The 27,732-nt window shown below is 41.9% G+C and overlaps 1 protein-coding gene across 2 annotated transcripts in view; it reads right to left on the bottom strand.

Annotated features, from left to right (window-relative positions):
* Positions 1–27,732, bottom strand: part of SUFU (SUFU negative regulator of hedgehog signaling) — a 90,196-nt gene that overhangs the window by 56,843 nt on the left and 5,621 nt on the right. For both annotated transcript variants that reach the window (XM_059851868.1, XM_059851869.1), the window contains exons 2-3: positions 27,218–27,352; positions 9,395–9,531 (exon numbers count right to left, since the gene is read on the bottom strand). In XM_059851868.1, the coding sequence (XP_059707851.1) occupies positions 9,395–9,531; positions 27,218–27,352 (272 nt within the window). The remainder of the gene's footprint in view (positions 1–9,394; positions 9,532–27,217; positions 27,353–27,732) is intronic.

The raw sequence follows: 27,732 nt of genomic DNA, 5'->3' as shown, positions 1-27,732 counted from the left end.
AAACTCCTGGGGTTCCAGTCATGCTTTCCTGCTCCTGCACTTCTGACTGGGAGGAGCCTCATGCCCAGCCCTGCTTCAGAGCACCCGTGCTAATGAAGCAAAAGGCAATGTCACTCAGCAGTGGTGCTGGTCCCTTCCTCTCATGTTCCTGGGAAACCATCCTGCACTTCTCAAACCTGGCCAAAGGGCTGAAGGGGCTTTTCTATACTGCAGCTGAATTAAATATATGGAAAAGAGATTCTCTAGTGTTGCCTAAGGTCCTAGCAAGTCACAAACAAAGGCCAGAAAGATGCTACTCACTAAAACCATAACAAATAAGCAAAAATAATGGCCAGCTTATCCCATCAGGGGCTGATGAAGTGACAGTGCTCTAAGGCAAAGGGCAGGGCTGAGTCTGGCACTTGGGTGCCTCCAGCATTGTAAAGGGGCAATACCCTTCCTGCTGGAAACAGGAAGAGAAGCAAAGTAATGTAATCCCACAAAATCTAAGGCCGTGCAACTCCATTTGTGCTGCCAGGAAGAACAGGCACACCACACACGTGGTGGCATTCGCAGCTGTGTCCCTGCTCTATGCCCTCTCCTAGTTTACCACCCACACCTGACACCACTCTGATGAAGAGAGGAAGGACAGGCCACCAGCTGCATGCTAGTTCACAGCCAGGGAAACCTCAGCCACAGCCAAGGCCACTGCAAAGCTGCTTTCCAAGGACTGGCAAGCTTGTGCCTCTGCAACCACCCACAAAACAGAGCTGGGTCTATCCCTGCCTCAGAAGTGAGGAGAAATGCATCAGGGTCTGGAGGTCCCAAAAATTACAGTCATACAAACTGACTTAATATTAAGCTTTGCAAGCCTGCAGAGGGGACCTACATGAATTTAACTAAGGGAACCCAGATCTACAAGGGGGAGTAAAAAGGGCCAGGTCTGTCTGCAGCCAGCACTTTGCTGCAACGCCTTTCACGACAATTTACAAGAGTTACATCTGCCAATGCTGTTGCCAACAACATCAGCAATGCCATCCAGCTCCAGAGGAAGCCAGCTACAGGTTAGGGACCAAAGCACGAGCTTGACAGCTGCCTGTCGTGCCCAGCTCATCAGCCAACCACTCTGCATGCCAGCAACCGGTTTGTTTTGTCAGCCAGCACATCATTTGGTACCACTCACAGCACGTACATCCCAGCTGGAAGCTAGGGGATGTGACAAGGCTGGCTTAGGAGATGGGGGAGGGATGGGAAGTACTGGGGAGGTGAGCTCAAAGGCAGCAGTTTGGGGAGAAGGGGATTTATTGCAGCAGTGCAGGACACTGCACAAAAATGCAAAGGCCCAGGCTCGATCTGAGCTGCTGCTCACAGAACGGCTTGTTTTATGGGAAACATCTAAGAGGAATTAGGCTAAAACCCAACCAATTTCTCATGGACCGCTGAATAACTATCAGATGATGAGAGCTTTTGGCCATGACAAACTTGGGTTAAATTGGAACCAGTGACTTAATGTTTCCATACCCCTTTGCAGAATAAAGGCACGCAGCCCCTGCACACTTGGTTGAGTGTCCTGTTCACCTACAGCAATTTACTGTGCTACAATTTCAGCATTCACACAGCACAGTTCACTGCATAACAGGTTCTGTTGAATTGAAATTGATGTTGATTTATACTTCTTTGTAGAGCTAAAAAACATAGTTAATCTCCATACAATTTTAATCTAAAATCCTGGAATACTAGAGAGGAGACAGGCCAGCTCTACACTGGAAACGGGTCAATATTATAAACAGATGATAGAAAAAAAATATATATTTTCCAGAGCCATAGCAACCAGAAGAGAATAATAAATCGGCCTGGGGTTGGGAAGAAAAAGATAAGGGTACAGTCAGGGAAAAATGTGTATGAATTACTGGCACATTTTATTTGGCTTTAGTCATCCTCCTGGGAAGAAATAAACAGCTTTACAAACAAGCCAGAGAAGCTTCATTTGTATTCAAGGAAGCAAGGAGTTTGTTTTAGTTTTAGAGTTTGGTGGCTTGTTTGGTTTTTTCCTTTTTACACACAGAAACTGGCCTGTGTCAAGAATGTTTGAAAACATGTTGGCAAGCAAAGAGTCACTGAGGCTACTACTCTAAAGCTTTCTGGACCACAGGAGATGTGAAGCTGAGGCCTGGTGGTTATGGCAGGACAGCAGGTGCCAAGGTACCAGCTGGCTAGTGGCTGCAGGTCTGTGACCCCCATCAGATCCCCTAATCTCACTGAGCCCCACTTTCAGTCTAAGAGTTACAGTGCCTGTCAAACACAAAGAATCTCCATGACTCAGACTAAATTAACTTGATTCACGTGAAAACTGCTGAAGAAGAAGAGTGCATCTACACCTGCAGCCTTTGCAACTTCCATAATCAAGCCCTTGTTTAACCAAAGGTGAAACTGCAGCGTAGCGAGATGGCATTATGGCCCCAAACTGATGGACTGGGACATCATGCATGTGGCAGGAACTGTGTGTGTGTCCTTCTTTAAACTAGAGACAAGCTGTCATAAAATAATTTCTACCTGATGAAAGACATGTCAGAAATTACTAAGGAAGGCCACATGTACCTCATTTTGGGCATGCTCTTCAGCCTGGCTGCCAAAGGCTTGTGCAGCTGTGCTGCCTTGGGCACTTCCATGTAGCAGACCCATCCTCCTTTCCAGGGCAGACTTTGGGAAATTTGCCCATGGACTTGAATCATGACTTAGTATCTGTGAGCTTCAGAGGACACAAGCTCACAGATACTAAGTTCTTCCAGGTTTCACAGAAATAACAAATATATTTACTATCTCTTTCCTGAAAAGGGGATCCTTCACCATGACAGTGCAGAGGTGTTTGTGGGGAAAAATCCCCTCAAACCAAACCAGCTATAGTTAGTTTGGCTGCTGTTTTGACATGTTGTTACCAACATGTATAACTTTTCATGTACCTACTGGAATTGGTTCTATATATTCCACCTTTCAGAAGTAGTAAGTTTTCTAAGGAATAACTCATATAAGTTGCTTCTGAAGTACTCAGCTGAAATTTACATTAAACTGCCACTGAAGAATTGCACCTTGCATCCTTACCTTCTTTGCCTGCACATTTTGTTATTAATATTTTGCAGTACCCAGGATGCAAAGAGCTTCCTAATACTGGCTAGTCAAAAGTCAAATATTAAAATTCAACTTTTCAATTAGTTGAGACATCAAACTCACATTTAAGTATCTTTCTGTGCACTAGTCATCAGGAGACTATGAGAAAAGATAAATTATGTATTTATGGAAGAAAAAAAAATTACATTTAGAAGACCTGAAAAGAATACTTAGTCATTCAATACATATTTATAATAATAAATGAGACTAAGAAGGCTCCTCCTCTGCCCTTGCCTAAAGGAAGAATAAACTCTGCCTGACAAATATTCATGAAGAACAGTTTGACTTGTTCTCAAAGACATGCAGCAATACGGAATCTGCTACTATCTGAATGTATCACTGCACTTGCCATTTGGAAGTTCTCCTAATGACAAACCCTAAGCCTATTTTACAGAAATTTTAGTAGTTAAATTACAGAATTTTTAGTCTTTCCTATCCCCAGCGGGCACATAAAAAATGTGTTTATTACTTTATTCCTTACAGCAACCTTTTGCATACTTGAAGACTATTCTCACATCTTCCATTTTCTCCTCCCTAGCCTAAACAAATGTAACTTTTGATCATTCCTTCACAGGCCATATTTTCTGGACCCCTGGAACATTCTTACTGCTCTCCTCCAGTCTCTCTCCAACTGGGACGCATCTGACTTGAAGCTTTTTGCCCAAAATGAAATTCAATGTTTTCCCTCTCCTTTGCAGTGTAGGGCCCAATCATATGCAATATACAGAACACTTCTATTTATACATCAGAACAATTTCACTTCTCTCAGCATGAAGTCTGTTGGTTTAGGTATAGCCCATTGGTAATAGTAACTCCAAATTGTTTTCTTCTCCTTTCAGAACTGCTGCTTTCCCCCAACTGATTGCACTGGATTATTCCTCTGTCAGGACAAGACCTTGCACCTGCTGTTCCTCCCTGCCCTTACTGCACACCAGTACTTCCCAGCTCTATCCATCTTTTGTGGTTGATGACTACACATGGACAATTACTCAGTCTCTAAATATCCAAAAAGTATTGCAGCCCTCTTCTTTAACTTTTACCGAAATCTCATTTCCTCAACTCATTCACACACTTGTTGGGACAATGTAAAAATCTCAGTAGCATCAAGGTAACCAACATTCACTGTTTCCTATGATACCTGTAAACTTACTTTCTTCTGATTTATTGTTGATAAAGCCATGCTGGAACATCCATTATTCTGTGGATGCCTTCTGGATGGTTTGTTTCTCTTAGCAGTTTCTTAAGACCTGAAATCTGATTGACCAATTAGAAACTTTTTTGGTGGGTTTTTTTTTTTTTTGTTGTTTTTATTTGTTTGTGTTTTTGTTTTGGGGGGTTTTGTTAGTTTTGTTTCTTTTTTTCCCCCCGAATTTGTTTTTGTTTTGATTTGGGTTTTTTATGGGATGTGAAGAACAGCATTTACCCATTTTCCAATCTCCTGTGGTGCTACCTGTCTCCCCTGAACCAGGAGGGGCTCAGCCTGCTCATGCTGATATGTTCTGGGGTAAATGTCATCAAGCTCAGCCAACCTGCAAGCTTCTAATTCATGGACCTGCTCTTCATACTTTGGGCTCATTCCCTGCTACAGCTTGTGCATTGTGGAGAATATAGCCATGACATATGTCACATCATTATCTTCAGGCTCTATGCATGATGAGTTTTCATGACAATTTCTCCAAACCTGTATCTGCCCGCTGCAGCTGTTTCCTTTCAAGCTAAAAACATGGAAGCAGCAAGAGCTCAATACACACATGTACTTGTTCCCATGCTACAACATCAATATATTGCCTTCATCACACATATCAGACAGATTCTTGAAAACAACATAAATTTATCCTAGAGAGAAAAGAAAATCCAGACTTTAATTTCAGGAAAACACAAACCACAGTCCCGCTGTAGTGATTAAGGGTCTCAATACTGTAGTACATAAAGAGTTAACAATTGTAGTAAGCTCTGGATAAGCTTTCTGTAGGAAGAGCATTTCTTTCTTTTCATTTGAATTGAAGTATAAATTTGTTCTACCATGAGATATTTGCAGTACACCCATGAACCATGACAAGCTAAGGTCACGGAATTGTGCAAAGTTTCATTTTCAAGGTTTGAAGGTTTGGGGATTTTTTAAAACTAGCAGAGTTGGAATTTGTGGTCATGGTCAAACAGTGATAAAATTAAGAACAGATAAAGCCACAAATAAAACTTTTTGAGACTTGAAAGCTTGATGTTGTTGAAGGAGGGTAAGTACTGCCCTTTAATCAAAATCACCAAGCGCTTGCTACAGTGAACAGAGAAGCCAAGGCTGAAAGAGGTCTGAAATTCAATGCAGAAGATTGCTTTTCTAAAGCACTGCCACAGTGCAGGAGAGAGAGAAACAAAGGAATGCGACATTCATTTGCCTAGAAGCGTTTGTTAGAAAAATACATCACTTGCAATGAGCCATGCTTTGCAATTGCAATACACAGGAATAATATTTAGGACAGCAGTAGCTGCTAGGTGAATATTCAACTCAGACGTCACCACCTGAAAATGCTCAGGCTCAGCAGGAGTATGACTGCACCTTACTCTCCCCCAGCTTCAGCTGGACTCAGCAGCACACCTCTATGATAACTAAAATGTTGGCTTTTATCAAGAGATAAGAATTTAGCTCTTAGGACAGCTTTCAGAGTAAACAATTTTCTGACATGCGAAAGTGCTTGGAGCCTATCCAAAAAGTTTCTGCCGATTTTATTCTTTTTCTTGCTTCTTGTTCAGAGCGGATTCATAAGTTTTACTTCAGTTGTTTCGGTTCATCAAATGTTTTTAAGGCAGAGTATTAAAGAGACACCATAGTTTTTTTTTTTTTTTTTTTTTAAACAACTGAAGAGGACAACATTAAAGTACATACACCAGAGTTAAACAACGCTTACCAGAGTTTCATTTGACAAATGCTCTAAGCACTACAGTCAGAAAGAACTTGAGCAAAAAGAAACCTTTCATCATGTAAAACAATGCTGTCATGCCACAGCCTGCTGCATGCCCAATGGGCTTCAGAAGAACCAACCCTTCAAATACTTCACAGTTTTAAAGTTTCAACATCTGAATAAAGAAGTCCTGTAAAAAAAACAAGAAAAAACAATGGCAGAAGCTCACTTGGCTCTGCAGAGTGAGAATGTCAAACTGGGGGAAACTCTACCAGGCAGAAAAGAAAGTAACACTGCTGAGACTGGGTGCTTGATTACCCAGGAGTGACATAAGGGAGAACTGCTCTGTACACTGCCATTCTGAGACAAAACAGCTCAAGGGAGTACAACAAAATAAAGGAGGACATGTCAGATGTAGCAGAAGTACTGGAAACTCTGCAGAACAATGGAGTGAGAGATCTTTGACTAAATTAGAAAATTACTGCATCTAGCTGTGGTCAACTGGCGTTGCCCTGAAAGATCAAGAAGAAACATTATAAAATAGGCCCCATTACAGGTCTTACTTTTAAATGCATCATCTTGTCAGGATTAATGTGATGTCTATTATTAACCAGACAATTTTAGCCTAAGAAAATTCTATTCTAAAAGAGACATGTGATGATCAAATTTCTACTAAAATAAAACTAGAGCTTTTTCACTTGTTGCAATAGCATACAGATTTGTTTTATACAAGGCAAGGAATGGTTGATAACAGTCAGTGACAACACACAGCTGCTTGCTGAAGAGCATAAAGCAGCATGGAAAAAAACATCCAAAATCCAACACTTCTGTAATATTTTAAGGGGCTTTGCAGATTTCTTGTCCAGCCTTCCTATTTGAAGTGGAGCCATCCCCAATGCTAGATCAGGACCAACTTAGCTTTGTTGAGCTAAGTCCTGAACCTTTCCAGGACTGGAGTTCCAGCACCTCTCTTATAAACCATTCCCTGTCCTTTGCCACTCTCCTTGTGAGCAAGTTTTCCTTGAAGCTCTTCCAGGGCCTCCCATACAGCAATTCAGAGCTGTAGCCCTTTGATGTACTATCAAGGGCTTGACCCCACAATCTTGCAACTACCCTCCCTACAGCTGTAGGCTCAAATTAGATCACCCTGCACATTCTCTTCCCAGGCTAAACTGGCCCGGCTCCCTCCAGCTCTCCTCATGGCTCACATGCCCTAGAACCCTGACCACCTTGAAGACTCTCCAGTTTTTCAGTATCTCTTAAAGGCCAAAACCAGGACACAATATTTTAAGCAAACCCTTCCCAGTGCCACGCCAAAGAAGTAATAACTTCCTTCTATCTGCTGCTCATGCTTTTCCTAAGGTAACTCAGCGTGTGGTTTACCCATTGTATGATAAGCATGGTATTGGCTCATATCCAATTACACCGTCAAAGAAAGAAGCCAATGTATGATTCATACACTGTTGTTTTTCATAAGGCAAATTGAAAATTAAACACCCAGAGGCTAGAATCCATCAGCATGGATGAGTTTCAGTGTGCCTTTAAAGAGTCATGGTGGATATAAAGTAAAAAGCAGCATGGATAAGCAGAAGATAACACTGGAGGGTGGTTCATGCCAGATTGATAAGCATGGGCATAACCACCCTTTTCATTCTAAGAACAGTTCTTTGGCTGTGAGGTGAAAAAGATGGGACTGCATTTTTGCAGGAACCAAACAAGGGAAGTCTCTGCCCTGACTGCCAACTTAGTCACCAAGAAGTCTGCCCTTAAGTACCCTTCCAAACCCCATTTCACTCCACAGACCTCCTCTCACCCATGAAAAGGCAGTGACCAACAAGCAACTGCTTCGAGAACTGGCCTGGACTAGAAAATTTAAATGTTTCAAGTGGGATGTAGGATATTTAGTATAAGTTCACACATAACACATACATTACTTTGTATCTAAGAGGGAGACTTTAGATTTAGATGTTTTCTTCAGATCCTACAATCATTGCATAGAAAATGAGAGTATGAATTCATCACTGCATGGTCAGTACCAAAAAGCTGCTGTGCAACACAATTTAGGCAGGATGGGAATCTCAAACAATGTAAAACATAATGACAGTCTCAGATTTAGATGCTTAACAGTTGTAAAAATCAAGACAGAAAAGTGAGACAAATTTTGGATGGTAACTGGGGAAGACAGCTACACAGCAAAGGGTACAAAAAGACAAGCAATAATCTGGTCTGGCACTGAACTATGCCCACCAATATTTAGAAAAATACCCAAAAGATTGGCACTTCCTCAGATTTGTTATAGAGGTTAGCAGAACAATCCTGTTCTTACCCAGACCTTTTCCGTTTGAGAGTCAGCCAGCTGACTGAAAACCATGAGCAGAATCAGAAGTTACTGAGCAATTTATGAACTAGTTCAGCAAGTACCAAATGCTACAAATTCAATAATCATCGATTTAGAAGGTATTTTACCTGTAAAGGACCTCAAATTAGGTTCAAAAATGTTCTTTAAATATTTTCATTCAGATCTTGTGATGCTGGAAAGTGCCTATCAAGTACATTAGCCATTCCACAGGTTTTCATGTGCTGGCACTAAAAGTAACATTAAATCTACTGATGTAAATGAAACTATGAAAGAACATTGCAAGAGGATGGTTTGTAGGTACCTTGGTTCCCAGTTTTCTGGCAATTCTCCACCAGCAGTAATGATTCACTACTGTGAATTCCTTGGCCCTCCCAGCCTTAGTATTCCTTACAACTTTTACATTTTCATATGTAAAACAATACCATGTCCATATGCATTGCTACTGCTTGGCTGCAGGACCACTGGAAGGGATCTGCCTGTGATGGAGCTCCAATGTTTTTGTAAGTTCTGCTGAAAAGTGAGACCTTATCAGATGGCTGTTCCTCAGCCATTCAGGATAAGCAAATGTGTTTTTCTTGCTTAGAGAAGATACTGGACATAGCACTCAGTGCCATGGGTTAGTTAATGAGGAGGTGTTAGGCCATAGGTTGGACTTGATCTCAAAGGTCTTTTCCAATCTAGTGTATTCTGTGATTCTGCGATTCTGTGAACCCAGCTATGCAGGAAAGAGTCACTGGACAGACTTCCTATAGTTACTGACTGTTGTGTAACTTGAGCTTTTCAATACTCAGGATTTGCAGTAACCTGAACAACAATTGGTTTTGTCCCCGCAGGACGGGCTGGAGGAAGGAACACACTCTTTTGGGTTCCCACACAAAGACAATTCCCAGGACCTGACTGGGTGCTGATGAGACATGTGTCACACCCTGTAACAGATGTGGCCTTTCAGAAGCAGAGCAGGAAAAAGCAAGGCCATGCATTGACCCTGTGGTACCTGACTGGAAGACGTATCTGGCCAAGCCTTGCATCAGCTCTGCTGGCCAGGTGGGTGGTGCCGACTCCCCCGTCTCTCTCTTCAGCCGGAATGTCAGCTCAAACCCGAAACCACTCGGTCCATCTGTTCCTGTAAACCTGGAGGGAGTTAAAAATAAAAAGTCATTACACACTTCTTGTAACCAGAGCAGGATTTAAGATTAGGACCATGGAAAAAGGAGGAGTGTTCTCCTCACAGAACCAGCCATCCAGGAAGTGGAATCTGGATGTGCAGTGGATCCTGTGTTTTGTAACCACACGTGCAGATCTATCTAACTGACTGATACAGGACAGTGGCAGCCTCACAAATGCAAAGTTGTATCTTGGACAAACAGCTTCCCTATAGTGTTTTATTAGTTTCATTAATCAGTTAGTTTTTATTTCTCTTGAAGGGAGAAATAAAAATGCTTCAAAGTGGATAATTTTCAAGAACTGATTCCAGGAAAAAGCATAAACCAGAAACAAACACATTATGAATGGGTCAGTTTTAAGAAAGATCAAAGTTAACAAAAAGCCTTCAAGCCGATGTTTCACAGCTAAATTTTTTTGGAAAGTAAGATGGCTCCCTATTGAATTTCCTCCTTTCAAGGCATGTTCTGAAACAACATAGCTTAACTTCTAATATGAAATGAGCTAGAGTTCAGTGGGCTATTTTTTTAACCTCTTGGATCTCTGCTTCCCAAAAATAACTGTTTAAAGAAGACCACACATGCTTTACATTGATCCATACAAAAATTACTGAATAACAGAAGTGTTTAGGTGAGTATCCATCAAATCTAAAGCAACACTTGTATTTAGGAGAACATTGCTGGTCACAACACACCAGTAGTCACAAAGCAGTAAAGCTGACAGGCAACATTACTTAAATGGATTTGTTCATATGGTAGTGTGACTCTTAAACAGAGAATTACTTAAAAAAAAAAAAAAAAGGTAAGGAAACAAGCACTAAGCTACTTCCATTATAAGATTTTTTAAAAATCCCCAAAGATTCAAGATATTTCTTCCAAAGAACACAGAAAATGCAGCAGCATGCAAAGCTTATAGTCTCAAATTAACAGTTAAATCTTAGAAGAATTTTATTTGCATCTAAGAGATTTGCATTTAAAGATTAGATTAAAGATTAAAATATTTTTGCATAGTTAATGGTCACAAGTTGGTGAAAATACAGGGAAAATTTAAAAACATGTAATTGACCTGCACTGTGCAGCTGTTCTGAGGTAACAGTCAATAAAGTGAAAGTCTTTGATCTGTTTAATTTTAGCTTGGTAATCTGGTTTTGAGGAAATTGTGACATATGTGGGTTTGAATATTCCTGATTACTTTGGAAATACTTTATGCTTAATTTAGACAGGTCTTTCATAGAAAGAAATATTAATATTCAGAATGTAATTAGCATCGTAATTTTATTAGTATTTTTGCCAAAGGTTTTGCTTTTATTATCCAATAGCCAAACTATGCAGCTTGGCTTCTTTTACAGATATCCTTTTTACTACAAGTGCTCACAGTGGCCCCAGCTTCAAAATTTGTGATAAGGATGCATCAGTCTGCTAGTGGAAAGGCAAATAGCATGGGAAATGATTTTTTCCAGTTAGAAACCCAAGATCTCCAGATACATGTGCCAATGGAAGGAAGAACAAATGGCTTATCTCTCACAAGGACAGAGATGCTTCTCATGTGGGAACACTTGGTCCCCATGGCAGCCTCCTTTTTTTAGAGTAGGTCTCAACTGCTTAAGCACTATCTTAGGAGGATGACAAGAAGCTGGACAAAATACCCACCACATCTTGCAGGCTTGCAGGTTTTCAAACTTGTGCTTCCTCCTGTAAGTTCCAAATTTCCCCCAAACTTCAGAAAATTTCTAGAAAATCAATCACTGTCATCCAGCCACAGCCAACGAACAAGCTAAAAACCCTAGGAATATTTCCAGAACAGAAAGACCAGACAAGCCTCATTTCCCCAAAAAAATCTGGGTGGAAGGCTAACAATACACAGATGGAAGAAATCTTGCTAAAGCACATGGAAGCCATGAACTCTTCCATGGACCTCCCCACATTCTCTGCTACCTGTACCTGCACTAACCGTCTCCCTTTCCAGTGGAAAGCATTCCCAGCAGGTCAGCCTGACACAATTCCTGTGCCAGCTGCAGAGGCAACACACTTTGACTACAGCCTTTGATCTACAGAAACTAGATTCTGGCACTATTTGGGGCTGGTTTCTCTGAGAGCTAGGGAAGTGAGGAATGAGATTATAGGTTTGGTGTAGGTTTTTCTGGTCATGGTTAGGTTGGTAGGGTGTTTTTGCTGTTTTGTTTTTTTTCTCTTCGGGTTTGTTTGGTTTTGGGTTGTAGTGTTTTGTTTTTGTTTTTGTTTTTTTGTGGGGAGAAGGGTGGTAGTGGCTTAAATCTGAAGGCAACCAATTCAAACTACAGCCAATTTAGAACAAGGTTTTTGGAGCTTAGTTCAGCACCTCAGCACTGAGGTGCTTTACAGGTCATTTCTTCAGTCAAATTCTTGCAGCACAGCAGTCCAAAAGCACCTCAGCTTTACAGTAAGATGATGATCTGAGATGGACTGTGTGCAGGGAGAAAGCCTCAGAATTAGTATTTTGTATCCCTGCATGGCCCCGGCTACACAAACTGAAAGCTGCAGTACAGCATTAAATTTCTGTACTAACAGATCTGAATATTTCACATAGTTTGTTTTATGCCTTGGTTCTGGTGAACCCTGGAGTTTTGAGTGAAAGTTTCTTCTAAACACTTCTAAAACACAAGGGTGGGGGGAGGGGGGAACCCCTATTTTGCCCCAAAACTAAAGATGCTAAGTAAAAAGAGTCTGCATGGACTATATTGTGCTTACCATCGGCTTGCTCCCTCCAACACCAGGGCATATCACCTTTTTAGCCAACCCAACTGCAAAGCAACTGGGTAAGTTTTCAGAAAAATAAACACTGATGGAAAAATTCTTGGCTTGCTGCATGTTCACTGGCACACATCAGATAGTTTTATATTATGACTACAGCAGTAATAGAGGCTCTGGTATCTGCCAAGTCAAATCCAACCCCACATTTAATATTAAAACCTTATTTTGTCCAAAGAACAAAAATAAACCTTTCAAATGCCAAGGTCATACATTACATGTCATTCTTAGGTTAAAACTCCCATTATCTGTTCAGCAAATCAGCTCAGAATAAACCACACTGCAGCACTGAGCATATGCTGGAGGAGCCTGCCTTGTTCCTTTAATGAGGTAAGAGTTTCACTGATCACGATATTTAGTTCCAGCAGAAGAATCCAAAGAAATAGAGGCCCCTTTATTTACAGAGCTGTGCAACCAGGCCCCCCTGAGCCCCCCACCACCCCACACTCTGCCAGGCCCTCTTCTGAAGCCACACACAGAGAACTGAAAAGCTGCTCCCCTCTGCAGCAGAGTACCCAGGACGTTTTTCACATCAAATAACCCAGCTTAAGAGGATCAAAAGGCAAAGTAGCCCTTTGCTTAAAAAGCAGCTCTGAAAACCAGAGGCTTTTCAGTTTAAATCAAAGCTATATGCCAAAGCATTTTCATTCTCACTTTTGCAAGGAAGAAGAGAAGGTTTGCTTCACTGCAGTGCAAATGGCAGTATTTCTGCAATTCTGCTTTTGAAAGCTACACAGCTCTGTACAAGGAGCAGAGTGTACTAGGTGTTTATTTTTTTGAGAGTTTAAGAGTATGTGCATATAAATATATTAGGTGAACCAATCCCTAGAAACGGGAGTTTACATAGGGAAATCACTATGATTATTTCAGCCTGAGAACAACAAGAAAGCCCTTTCAGGCTGTTTGGGGATAGTTAGGACTGCACTTCCAAAAGTCACAGCTGCATTCCCAACAGCTTCAGAGAGATAAACCGACTCTCTTCTGGGAAGCAAGGTCACAGCACTCTGGAATGACTAGTCTCAGACTCAGTTTTCAGCTGCTTCAACACTACTTTTGTGAAACCACTTAAGATGTCTTTTACTTAAACTTCTTAATTGCATCTTTCCACATCTTCTACAAAGACAGTTACCTGTTCTGCTGCTGGTGAGCTACTCTGATACTATTTTGAAGGCTGCAGAAATACAGTATCACTACAATTCTAAACCTGACATCAGAAAGAGCTGCCGTTATTTGTATCAGTACCAATTTTAATTGTACCCACAATTCCCATCACAAAAAATCCTCAACAGAATAATTGCCAATCCATAGCTTTCAGTACTCCAGATCAGCATCTCAGGATCTTTCCAAAGTCTGAGGAGATGGTCAAACCAAGGTGACAGGCAAGATCCACCACTCTGCCTGATGAGAACAAAGCACTTGGGAGTCCCGACCCTCAACAGTGTTTTAAGGCTGCAGAGCTAATACCTGTCCCAGAAGAGTTTTCTATTACATAGCAAAGAGCCTACTATTAGCAACACAGAGGACTGGTGTCACAAAAAGCACCAAGGTACCCAGTGACTCACTTCACAGGTCCTCCCTGAGAATTACTTGAATCACCTGAGACGTGAATCACTTCCTTTTTACTGCCCACTAAAAAGCAACACAAAGGGTGGTCTCCTGTCCAAAACCAAAGGAGAAGACTTCAGCAGCCACTGAGCTAAACACTTCAGTGTCTCTGTCTCCTGGGACGGGCATCAGGCAAGAGCTGATTGCGTTAAACAAGATTATGCACAGTCAGTCTTCTGAATTCAAGCTCCAGGTGCATTGTGCAATTTCTACCCCCCACAAGCAAATGACCCTCAGATTTCAGAGCTTAAGGGGAAAAGAAAAAAAAAAAAAGAAAGAAAGAAAAAAAAACCACCCTACCTAGTGCTTCCAGTATCTTGCCTAACAGGAAGCAGTTGTTTTTAGTGCAGCTGTCAAACAGTATAAAACTCTCATCTGAGAACCCTGACAGCATGCTGGGAGATTCCTGTGAATCAATTCCATAAGAAAATAGGCACAGCAGCCCCTTTACATAAAAGGCTTAAAAAGTACCCAGAAGAGTAATTTCAGCCAAGACCTACCTGCTTACTCACATATTCTCGTGGATTGTCTCCTGACATTTAAAAAATATTCATTCACATACAAACATTTGAGAGAAGCAAGGGGTGGTTATCTGGATGTCAGATGGTTATCTCTTCAGAGTGCTCAGCAGGAAATTCCATGAGCTCCTGCTACCCCAAACTTGCACACACAATCTTACTGGACTCCTTTGTAGCTTGCTTTAAGAAAAAACTACATGCAAAAGCAGGGCAAATATAAACATAAAACAAACACTCATAAACATAAAACAAATGCTCAAAGATTTCTGTTCATGTAAAATCGGTTGGAAAGTGAGTGACACAGTGTTCAGAGATATCAGTCTGTGGCAGCTGCTGCTTAGAGCTTGCTCTTGCAGTACATCATATCAAATGTGTAAGCCATCAACCAAATGGAAAACTCTTCTAGAAAGTTCAATTGTTTTTAGAGATTTATTCCAACATCTAAATCCAAACAGATGCAGAGCATTCACTCTGCAGTTATTTGGAGGAGTTTCTCAGCTTTCTGAAATACTCATGTAGGATCCACTTAGAAAGCTAACACTGAGATATAGCTGAGTAAAAACTTGTGAATTGATTTGTGCTGGCCAGTATGAAAACCAATTTGTGTTTCACTGAGCTACCATTCAATGAGGGAAGAGCTGTTACAGGGCAGAGGGGGAAGAAGAGACAAGGTACAGTTTCACTCACACATACACAATACTGATTTCACAGATTTTACTATTCAGCTTCTTTAAAATTCAGCCAGTTACAATCTTGTCCCTGAAACCTGGAGACTCACAGTTTAGATTTCGTTTTCACAAAATAGTCTCTGTAAATAACAAATGTTGATACAACAGATAAATTGTTTTTCCCTCTAAACCTACAGAGTCAAGTCAACCTTATTTGTAATTCTGCAGGCACAACTGTTTTATAGAGTGTCACTAGATAGTGATCAAACACTGGAATTGGATCTAAGGATGTGATCCAGGGAACTCAGCCATATGAGAAAGCATCAACTGGAAACTTTGGCGGTCACTTCCAACCCAAGTGATCCTACAAATCATCACGGCCAAGAACACAGGTACGAACTTCTGCTACTGGTACTCGGTACCCAGAACTGCACTTGCAGGACCCATAGCTGATAATTCACAAACACTTAAGTTAAACTCATTTTGACAGAAGTGGTTCCTATATTCGTCTCCTGCCCAACCACCTAGGAAACACCTCCTGAACTGTGCTATCTCCAGCCTAGTATGCTAAAACAAACCACCATCAGTTTTCTGGTCACCTAAATGTGCTGAGCTGCAAGTTAAGGCAATCTAGGAGTTGTTTCTTTGAGGCTCTGCTGCCCATGCCATGAAAGCAGTAACATCTAGAAGGAGGATGGGATCATGCTTAGCTGCTGGAGGTTAATCCCTCTGAGCTCTAGAGGCTTGGAAGCATTATTGTCTTGTTCTGGAGAGCGCCAACATACAGTCACACCTGTAGGGATAGTGCTTGCAGATTAAGGGCAAAAGGCTGCAAAGGCCCTATTGGTGTCAAAGGGATTGATCTGCCTCATTATTAACAGGAAACTTCAGAATACTCTGAAAGTGCTCAAACAGCACCCAGGTAACTTACGTTTGAACCTCCTGTCGGCTACAAACTTCTCATCCTCCTCAACAAGTTACTTAGGGATTTGATTCTCAGATGTAAATAATGATATTTCCCTGCTTCAAAGAGTAATGTGACACACTCATCATATAGGAAATGCTTATATGCTCCATCTATCAAGGTCACAAAAGCTGGGAAATTAACTCCACATTCTGCACAGCATGGACAAATGCAGAACACGGGAAATGACTACAACAACCAAATACGAAACAGGAGGTTGCATGGGATATGCACTCCTTACTCCAGCAAAAGATGTTCATATGAGGGCAGTTTACATTTTATTTTCTCTATTTTATAGCGCCTGGGTGTAGCTATACCTGTAGGTGATGGTTTACTCTCACATTACAGTTATAACTAAACTGACATGACCAAACCAGTTCCTCTTTATGATTTCCAAAGCAACTTATTAAAAATAGATACATTTTTGTGTAATCAAGTAACTAGACTACTGAATGTGTTTCAACTCAAGGGCTCACACATTTCTCCACAGAGCCACACTGGCTTTTTACTTCATGGCCAGGAGAATCAGTCCCAGCCCAGGTGGGATGTTGAGAGCAGGTTCTGAACTACCACAACCAGCACCACAAGTGAGGTTGTGCTTCTTGACAAAGAAAGTGCAAACAGTTTCACTGCAAAAGCCTGGGAAGTTGCAGCAGACTTGCATCATCTTAATGCCCACTGAAAGGATCTGGAAAGAAAAGCTAGGAGTACAATAAGGATTTGCTATTGCATTCACAGAACAAGAGTGAAGGCACTAATGAAAAAGAAAACTTATCAAGATCTGTAACATTTACTGAAGCTGCCTATTTATGCTGCACTACAGAACTACTCATCCTTCATTTCTACAAGGCCCAGAAGAACAGTGCTCTCATTTGGCCTGAGCTGGAGGTGATTCTGCCAACAAAGCACACAGTCACTGCACAACACAGTGCATTAGAGAAGACAAACTTCCATCTGCACATGGATCCCATTTCTATCGGATCTGAATCCTTAGCTCTGATAGACAGAGAATGGTAATACCTCTCCACAACTTCACCTAAAGGCTCAGCTGCAACCTCACCAGGCAAGAGAACATTAGCAAAAGGCTAGTTTGAGCCAGCATGCCTGGGAAGGGCAGTACTGTTGAGTTTGGTGAGCAGCTGGGAAAAGGGCACCAGCTTTCCTTGCAGTGTCTGCTGGCTCCTTCCTAGCTCCTACTGTGGAAAGTTCTGCAGCTGCCGGGAGGAACCTATTCGCATAACAAAAGTGCCTTTCAAAAGCAGTACGGGAGGGTGGAAAGCATATGAAAAAAACCTCAAAGCCACTGACAGCTACAGTTAGTATTTTTCAGCATTGCCTAAAGGTCTCAGGCAAGGATCAGGACTCCAATACCTTATGTAGAATATAAACACCGGTGTCTCCCATTACTTTCCCGCTGGCTAAAGAACATACCTTAAGAAAAATCACACAAGAAGCAACTTTAGCATATCCTTGAGCACTCTTTTAGGACTCTCATACAATTAAGTTCTCAGCTGTGCAATAAATTAACTCGGGGCATAAAAGGTATCCAGGAGCTTTTAGGAGCCTGAACTCCAAAAGCCTGCAAACAGGCTGTAGGCACCCACGCACCGCACCACTGGTTGGCAAAATGCTCAGTGGGAACCAGCAAGGTGTGCCTGCAGCCCAGGAAGTCAACTGTATCCTGGGCTGCAACCCCAGAGGTGTGGCCAGCAGGCTGAGGGAAGTGGTTCTGCTCTTCTACTCTGCTCTTGTGAGTTCCCACCTGGACGGCTGCATCCAGCTCTGGGACTCCCATCCTAAAAATAACATGGATCTGTTGCAGCAAGTCCTGAGGATGGCCATGAAGATGCTCAGAGGACTAGGGACAGGCTGAGAGAGTTGGGCCTGTTCAGCCTGGAAAAGACAAGGCTCTAGGAAGACCTTAGAGCAATTTCCAGTACCCTAAGGGCCAGAGAGCTAGAGAAAGACTTTTGATCATGGCACAAAGTGACAGGACAAGGGGGAATGCCTTTAAACTGACAGAAAGTAGGTTTAGATTAGATATTTGGAAGAAATTCTTTACTGTGAGGGTGATGAGGCACTGGCACAGGGTTGTCCAGCAGAGCTGTAGATGCCTCATTCTGGGAAGTGTTCCAGGCCAGGCTGGATGGGGCTTTGAGGAAGCTGGTCTAGTGGGGACTGGAGCTAGAAGACCTTTACGGTCCTTTCCAACCTAAACCCACCTATGTCTCTCTGATCTTGATGGATCTCAAATTCAATCCCTGATCTTTCACTTCATCAGCTATAGAAACCCAGACAATTCTGCCTTCCCTGGTGAGCTGTTACATAGTCTCATTTCATTGCAAAGGGTGCACTTAAAAATATACTGATGAGCACCATGAGAGATCTTAATCAATTAAGCAGGCAGCAAAAGGTCCTTGGAGCCTGAGCCATAATTCCAGGGAAAAGAAAGCACTGGACTGCTGGTGAAAAACTCCCAAAAGGGAAACATGAGACATCTGTAATGAAAAGTCTACTAGAGATATTTTTTAAATCTGCCTTTAAGTGATTAGCTTCTCCTGCAAGACTATCTTTCCTTTGAAGCACTTGAAACTTCTAGGGCTTGTGAATGTTACATGAACTCCATTTGTTGTAAGACAACGACCAACAGGACAAAATAAATCTTTGCCTCTTAAAAATCAAACAAAGGAGGAAAGAAAGTGTCATTCCCTCACCATCCTTTCAGTGGCTCCTGGCTTATTCCTAAAAATTTTAATAGTGGCAAAATAGTTTTGCTTCTCAGTCAAACCACTTCAGTTATGGGTGGCTGCAAAATGGCTCAGCTTGTCTTTCAAACAGGAGCAAAGGAGAGAGATATGACTTTACAGCATATTTCAGTACTGCTTACATTTGAGTGCAGCAAGCAGGAACACTCTCCTTGTGTTCCTGACCACTTTTGGAGGAATAACCTGCCCAGTAAAAAACACAGAGGTCAGCATACAGCTCATCACAACCATTCTGTTAGAGAAAATCCTCCACCTATCTCTGAACACGAAATACTTTGCTTTTCTGCTTAATGTTTCTCTTCTGGGTAAAAAAGGAATTCAAGGCCCAGAGACATATTATTTTTGCGTAATAAGGTTATACATATGGATTCAACTTAGCTAGGAAATGTCAACTTAAGGCTTGTCTTCATGAGGAAATTTACTGTAACTAGTCTACCAGTATAATTATATTGCTGTAGTTCCACTGGTAAAATTCCCCTGTTGAGCCTTATTCATAGCAACAGCTGCCTTTATGGTTTATTTTTGTCGACTATGCCAAAGAAGGCCCCTGCTCCAGAAAGGCCACAACAATTTACAGGGGAGGAGGGGAAGGAACGGTGCCAGTGTAACTGGAGCAGTAGAAAGAATAATAGTATAGAAATGGCAGTATTTCTTTATACTAATGAATTATTTGATACAAAAAAAAGAATGAAATACTGTAAGAAAACTATACTGTACATCAGACCTCATTGCAGGTAAGGTATGTGCCAGTTTCATGCTATGTTTCATAGCTTTGATAAAGGCCCCCAAGCCAGACACTGGTCTGCATCAGCCCCTCCATGTGCATCCTGATTTGTTCTTGCCTCCTCCCCAAATGCTGCAGTGCATTTTTCCCAGGAATATTCTTTCCCCCCCCATTCCTTTATAGAAGCAATGCCTTGCCACCCAGCAACTGCCCAGGGCCCCTTGGACTGACTCTCCAAAACAAATGGGCATTTAAGACCAGTCCCTCTGGTTTACAGTTTGCATCTCGGGGACCAGGGATAGCTGGAAAGCAAAGAGCACTTTTTGCAAAAAGGATTTTAAAACAATTGTCCTTCACTTCGGCAGTACAAGAATGCTGAGCTAGACAAAACAATGAGCCATCTGTGCACTCTTCCTCCTTCCCTTGTCTATATCCTCTGAGCTTAAATCAGAGCTCCCCAAGAATGGCCGAGTCCCCCTTCACCTCCGCCCACCCTGTTTACATCCTGAAAAAAACAGTTTTCTGGCCTATTTTTTTTTTCTTTTTGTTCTCAAGAGCCCTTGCAAAATCTTTCTTTAAACCTCAGCCCTTTGTCAGGTGGTATCCCATCTACCCAGCTTTGTCAAGTGATGAAAAAATGCCTCCCACCAGTGATCCGTTCCTTGTTTACCATCCCCAGAGGCAGAGTGGCACTCAGGAGCCCTACTCACCCCTTTGTCCAAGGAAGGCAATACCATCTGAATGGGAGACCACCAAGATTTGCAGCACTCTTTTGTTAGCCTGGTGTCACTGCCTATTGGGCCTTGATTCAAAATTGAGAAGACAGTAGAGAGGCAGCTGAGTTAGGTCATCACCACGGAGCATAGAAGAGAGAAACACCAATAGCTCAAATTTCACATAAAACTGGTAACTCTATTATCAGTGGTAATTTGTTGTTACCAATTGTAGCCAAGTACTCATCAAGAAATATGCACTATTCTAGTACTAGTCAAGAAGGCATGTTCCCAACACTAAAAACACTGAGGAAAAAACAAGGGGGATTAGGTATGAATAAGAGCATTTGGATCTATTTCTTCAAACCTTTATTTTGTTAGTTTCTCTATTCCAGGCAGCAAATGGATTAAAAAATGTCAATGATCTCACAGCTGGAATGGCTGCATTGCTCAAAAATACTTTTACCTTCATGTCTCACTGAAAAAAAAGATTTTTTTTTTTAATTCTTGATTTTGAAACATCATAAACAGATCTTTATCACATAAAGCAATCTTTCACTAGAAGACCCAGTTTTGATTCCCAGTCACTTCTCTTCCTGCCGGCTGAACTCACTGGGAGAACAGAGCCTGAAAACTCTCCCACATCATTCACCCCTAACCCAACTTGGAGATCAGAGTAAGGAAGCCATGTCTCAGATCAACTCTCCTCCAATGTGCCAAGATCATAAATGTGGAAGTTCTGTTGGCAAAAAAAACCCCCATAAAATCATCCAGTTTGAGCACTATGCCCCTTCCCTGCAAGGCAGCATAAGGCTTATCCTAACAGGATGCAGCACTGGAGAGCAGACCCACAACCAAACAGGAAGTGGTGTTTGCCTTCAATGCTCAGCCCTAAACCTTCCTCCAACCTTTTTCCCTTTTTTTTTTTTTTTTATTGAAAACAGTCCTTCTTGTAAATTCAACTACTGTGCTGTAAATGTTAAATGAATTTCCTTCAATGCTTCAAAAAACCGTTCCAAATGTAGCACAGTTCAAGAGTGGTCTCGTCCCACAGCCCCTGCATGTAAACACAGATAGACCGCAGCACAAAACAGGCTGCTCTCTGTAGGTGGCCCACATCTTCCATTTCATTAAGGGCACTAACTACCTCCAGCAAGTGACATTTGGAAGCCAAGTGCACTCTGCCTAGGAGGAGGGAAAACCAGATTTCCCTGCGGTGACCATAGCTTCAGGGGAGGTCTGCCTCCAGCAGTGAAACACAAGCCTTAGAGGGTTCTGGTGCATGGCAGTCACTGGAGGGACACCCTCAGTGGAACACATAAATAGGCATGATGGTTTAAGTGGGTTTTTTTTGATTTCTGGTTTTTTTTTTTTTTTTTGTCTGGGAAATAGAGAATTGAACCCGACATGATCACACTTGTGCATATGCTTCTTTAAAATGTCTGAACTCATTGGTCAAAATTAATCCAGTCCTTCAGAGCAAAAGTTGTCCCAAAAATGTCACATTTTTGCAAAGTATGCAAAAACAAATAGCCAGACAGAAGAGAAGGATCTACAGGTGCTCCCAGTAAGCAAGTTTCAGTAGAAGCACACCTGTATTTGCACAGAATCCACACAGGTGAGAGTTGTTAAAAGTACCTTAATTTTAAGAAAAGCTCATTCTAACTCATATCTTTATAGGTATGGAAAAAATCTAATCACAAACAAAATCCATTAAAAGACAGATTTTATTGTGCTGTGCAGCTAAACTGCTATTTCTTACTCTGACAGATTCTCAAATAAACTATCACTGAAAGAAAACACTTTTTTTTTTGCTACAGAAGTCCCTAATTCTATGGCCTCTCCCTTTGCACTCTGCCATGAATCTTCCTCTCTCCCCTCTGCCTCAGACTGAAGACAAAATGAAAAAAATAAGCATTATATTTGGGGTCAGTCTTTGATAGGCAAACAAGACCTGAGAAGAAAAAGGAAGTCCAGAGCATAGTGCTCACCTTGAACCCTCTCTCCTCCAAATCCTACCTCTTGTACTGCTTTCCTAAACTGATGCTCACTGATACCCTCTTCCATGTAATTCCCTATAGCTGGGGCAGATGCTCCACCTCCAGCAATCTCTCAAGGTAAACATGCTGAACTTTACAAATCTTTTCTGAAATATGGATCTACCACCTCTCTCTCTGTCTTCCAAAAGGCCCTCTGTTTTATCACAAAAACAAAAAGGGGCAGAGTCACTCTCCACCATTTTAAAAGCATTCAGTTACCTTGGAGTTTGGTATAATATTTCAGCAGTGCTTTAGGCATGTGGTTTATAAAGCACTTAGGGACCCATTAAATAGCAAAATTTAAGGCTAAAGGCTGGCAAGCTGAGGGCAGTGAGCTTTTAAATTTATGAAAGGCTACAGAACTAAGAGGCCACTAAAGTGATAGCTGTCAGCACCACTCCATCCTACATTCATGCAGGTTCAAAGGAGAAGCCAGCATGCACTCAAAAGAAAGAGAGCACTTGTTCCAACTTCCAGGCTATTTTCTAAATACTCTTTTCAAACTCCTTTTATACTCAGAAAAAGCCTTCCAGAAAACATCCACCCCTCTGCAAGCCTTGTATTGGTTACCTGATCCACTTTTGCGCTCCTTTTTCTTCCTCCCAACTCTAACAAGCATCCTTGCCCTTTTACAAGTTAAGGTCATTCAGAGGATCTATACAAGCAAGCAGAACACAGGCTGGACTGAAGATCTTGAAAGGCTCATGCTTACCCTCACCTTTAATAGGGAGGCACCACCCACAGAGACAACACGTTATCCCGGCATGCACCGCTCCCTCCTGATCCAAATGGAAAGCAGCACAAATCAAAAGGACCACAGCAAGTTGGAACCTGTTGTCTCAGCGGGTGGTACCCTGCATCTGTAATAGAGATGAAGGCAGCTATAATCTCTCCGGTTTTATGCAAATGGATGCTGCACTTCGGCTCCTGGCTAGCGGCCAGGGAAAAAAACAAAACCAAGAAACCCCAAACCCCACCACCCTTGTCAGTATGAAACTGATGTAGTAAACATCAAAACACAGTCGGCATGTCACTTTGTGGGATGTGGGAAGACCACAAATAAAAATCTTATCTCAATCTATCCATAATTTAATCCTTACTTTCTATTTCAGCTCTGAATTACAACCCTGCAATTTTAATACAAATAAGACTATTCAAGGTGTTCAGGAGTTCTATTGCATCATGGTTTTCACTTTCCATCCACTTTTTTAAAGTGTTAAGAAAAAGAATGAGCACTCAAACTACAGAACAGTTAAGTGGAGATTCAAACCTTGGCCTTAGAGCAAACTGAAGTCAGAAGCCAGTCTGGGAAAAACACATTTTCCTTCTTAGTCCCTGGACAGCCCTGCAAACCTGTGCCCGCACAATCTGGGGTTGGCAAACACTGTGGCACCACTGTCATCTGGTCCAACCTCCTTACTCATGCAAGGTAATCCCAGAGCACACAGCACAGGATTGTGTCCAGACAGTTCTTTAGTATCTCCACAGCCTCTCTGGACAATTTGTTCCAGTGCATGGTCACCCACACAATAATTAGGTTCTTCCTCATCTGCAGGTGGAACTTCCTATGCATCAGGTTCTGCCCATTGCCTCCTGGGTCAGAGACTCCTGAGGGAGTCAGCTGAAGCTGGCATTGCACACTGATGCAATGTCCGAGTCCAGCTACACCTACCTGATGCTGCCTTCCTCATGCACCTGTTCTCCCCCAAGGAAGAAGTCACCATAACATTTGTAAACCGCAGGAATGATCTGTCCCTTGATCTCACTGATGGCCTGGCATCAGAGCACGAACCTGCAAATGCCAGCTGAGGCACTGGCTTTGTGCAGACACACAGGGACATGTTCCGTGCTGCTGGCATTGCTGTGGGCAGCTGCTGCCAGCAAGGGGTGCAGAAGAGTGCAGGACTCAGCATCTCCTCTCCCACAACTGCACTGGCCACATGCTTTCTGCCAGCAGGCTGCACACACTCACCACTGCAGCGCAGAATCTCCTCAGAATGCAAGAACAGTCTGAAAAAAAAGGCCCTACTTTAACCCTGCTGAATAGATTCAAGAAGTAACACATTTGTTTTGATTAGAAAGAAGATAGGAAAAGCTAAAAATGGAGTATAACTTGCAAAAACATACTGGAAGGATTTCTGCTGCCACTCAAGTTGTGCAACATGCTCAACTGGAGAGACTTATTTCCATGCAAGCAGCTTGGCATGAAATCCCACTGAAAGGCCTGTGGTTCCCTAATGCTGTCATGACATCATGATTTAGGATTTTTAGAGCTATCAGCATAGCACAGCTGGTGTCATGGTTGCCATTATACCATGAAACACTGAGGGGTTTTAAACAAAAAAGGTTTCCTTGTTTGAAATTCTTAGATTTCTTCCATCTTATTCTACAGATTCTTAAAAACCAGACTGGGTTCTGTAAGCAGAGTATAGCTGATACGTAAGCAGAGCAGGAAACAGTGCTGCTTTAACTGAAAATAAATCTGTCAACAAGGAGGCACCGGGAGAGCTCTACTTCAGACTTTTCAGGTTCTTATTAAAAATATAAATTAAAGTCAACATTTTCACATTATTTGCCACATCTGTTTGCTATTCCATTATAAATAAAAATACGGGGCCTCCAATTCAGTGTTAGTTCACTCAAAAAAATCAAAAAGTCCTTTTCATTTAATACTGCATTATAACTGTTCTAGACTGTACTGCATTACCATGAGAGGTCCACAAGAAGTAAGCTACACGTTACCCAAACTGGGCAATTAACAAGACCTTTGGCAGTGTTCTGTCTTTTCCTTTCTAAAGTATGAAGGACAGCAAGGCTATGGAAGCACATCCCTGTTGTAGGAACCTTGCTGATTGTCACAAGCAGACCCAGCTCTGCACTCTTTGTAGACAGCTGGGGAAAAAAAAAAAAAAAAACAAAAAACCAAGCACAAAAAAAAATCAACCAACCAAACAAAAAAAATTATGCAAACTCTTTCCTGTCTCTGGAGGCCAGGGCAATTGAACAGAGCATCACATTGGTTTTAAAGGAAATATACCAAAGATTTAAACAACTGCCCTGCAACCCTATGCTCCTGCCACCCATTCTACAGCACACTTTACCTAGGACAGCAGAATCCCAAAGCCCTTCAAGCAAAAAAGAGACATTTTCTTAAACAAAGCTTTATAAAATTCCCTGTCAGAGAACAGGAACCTCCTGAGTGCATACAAAAATCCACCACATACCTACAGTGTGCACCCAGGGCTGGGCTGGTGATGTGCAAATCCCACAGCCATCAAATTTCCAGAGCAGTTTTAGCAAACAGCAATTGCTCTTGGGAGTGAGAACTGCTGGTGAGTGCTCAGCTCCTTTGAAAATCTTCTCTCAGCCAGTCTACAGTGCTCACATACCAGCTGGTAACTTCAGGTTCAGTGTTTAGGAGATGTCTAGGTCTTGACAGCTCTACCACATGCATAATTATATATTAAGGCTTTTGGACACAAGGTAGAACCAACCTACTCAAGAGGACAAATACTATTAAGCTTTGTAGCTCCAAGAACGAGGCCAATTTAAAGGTGACAGACTGCAGACAGCTGAACATCTCAGGGCAAGTGACACAAGGACAGTGCTATGGATCTGGGGACGTTGTTCTAGTCAGAAGGAAACACATACCTGATCTATGAACAAAAGCACCGTGTAAATACCTACATGTTCACACTAAGATCTCTTGGGAGGGAAGGAAGCCTTAAACTTACTTTCTTTCACTTGACTTAGTTTTCCTCTGTCCCTGCAACTATCTATTGGGGTTTGTTGTAATGGTTGCTTAAATGTCCCAAGCAGATCTCTGTGACATTAGGGTCCTGTATAAACTCCAAACTTGTTTTCTGAAAAACAGTTCTGTAATCACAAACACAAGGAGAAAAAAAACAGGAGAAACTGCCTTGAGGAATGGGTAAATTTAAAGAAACTGCCCAACTGCTGCTGTTGCAAGAGAAGCACTTTGATGGAAAAAAAACTGGTGGCTGAATCTTAACCAAGACAAACAAAAGGAGGAAAGCTTGTGTGAACAAACTGGAGCCTTTGCTGCACCATTCATCAAGGACATTTATCCTGCAACTATAACACAGCGCAAAGATAGTTTCAGTAAATGGGGACAGCAGAAACATCGTGCCATTTCTGGCTGGTGAAAAGACCATGTTCACAGCGCCAAAATCATGATGTTCACAGCCCCAGAATCATGATGGCCTGGCTACTACTACTCACTTTAACTGGAGTTAAGGAGTAAAGTAAGCTAATGAAAGAATAGGGTTAGCTCATGCTGCCTGCTTGGTCGAATCCAAAGTTCCTCCTAGAAACCAATCATACCAACAACCTAAGATAATAATTTAATTACTGGAGAAAAGAGAGTCAAACAATTAGAGTTTTAGGCTTCTGTTACACAAATTGGCACTTTATACAGCAGACACCGGCGTGGCAGTCTGCTGACAGTAACACTGCTGTGCCAGCAACAGCAAAAATGCCCTTACAGCAGTTTTCCAGAGGAAGGCATTTAACATGCAGAGGGAGAGGTCAGGATTTAAGTGTATGACCATAACAGATTACAGAGTGTGAAAAACACAAGACAGACAGTTAAAAGAAAATTTCCCAACAAGTTAAAACAGATTTAAACAAAAACCCACTCAACATTGCATTCAAAGCCTGCAGAGGCAAACACAGAATGTCTTCTACATACAAGAACAGGCATATGTCATCTTTTTTGAGACCAGGGCTAGGGTGTTCTCAACAGAAAACCAGCTGGTCAAATAATAGGAGCAGCAGGTCAGGGTTTTACCTACACACCCCCAAAATGCAACTCAAAACTCAACACACAGCTACAGAACCTAAATGACACTTACTCATGTACTCTGTTGTCTCCATACAAGTCACTTAACCCAAAGCTGACGTAGTGCCAGTGCTCAGGAACATTCAGTGCTGGGTTTCCCAGGTTTCTGTACATGCTAACATAGTCCAGAGGGTCAGGTCCTCCCAACCTGCATGAAAAACAGAAACATTCTTATGTAAGTTAGTTCACTCAAGGCAAAGGGTAAGTCTCCCCAGGTGCTAGAAGAGGTTGTACAAAGATCTGGTTTAAAACAAATTAGAACATTCAAATTACCTCTTAAAAAAAAAAAAAAAAATTGAGGAGAAAGGTTAGGTTAAGTCCAGAAAGCTCTGAGCACAGGAAGACAAAGTACACATGTGCAACATGCTAAAAATGTTTTTAATGTTAAAGCATAAAAGCCTCTGGAAAATCATATTAAAGCTTCCACAAAACACAAAGAAAATTGAAAAACTGTACCAGTAAAAGAGCAATGGCTGTATCTGCATTGCAAACTCTTAATTCAGTCCAGAGGCACATACCTCAAAAAAA

The sequence above is a fragment of the Haemorhous mexicanus genome, chromosome 7 (assembly GCF_027477595.1).
Source record: "Haemorhous mexicanus isolate bHaeMex1 chromosome 7, bHaeMex1.pri, whole genome shotgun sequence".
Classification (NCBI taxonomy): Eukaryota; Metazoa; Chordata; class Aves; order Passeriformes; family Fringillidae; genus Haemorhous; species Haemorhous mexicanus.
The sequence above is the reverse complement of the archived record's forward strand: the minus strand, read 5'-3'. Positions and strand labels throughout refer to the sequence as shown.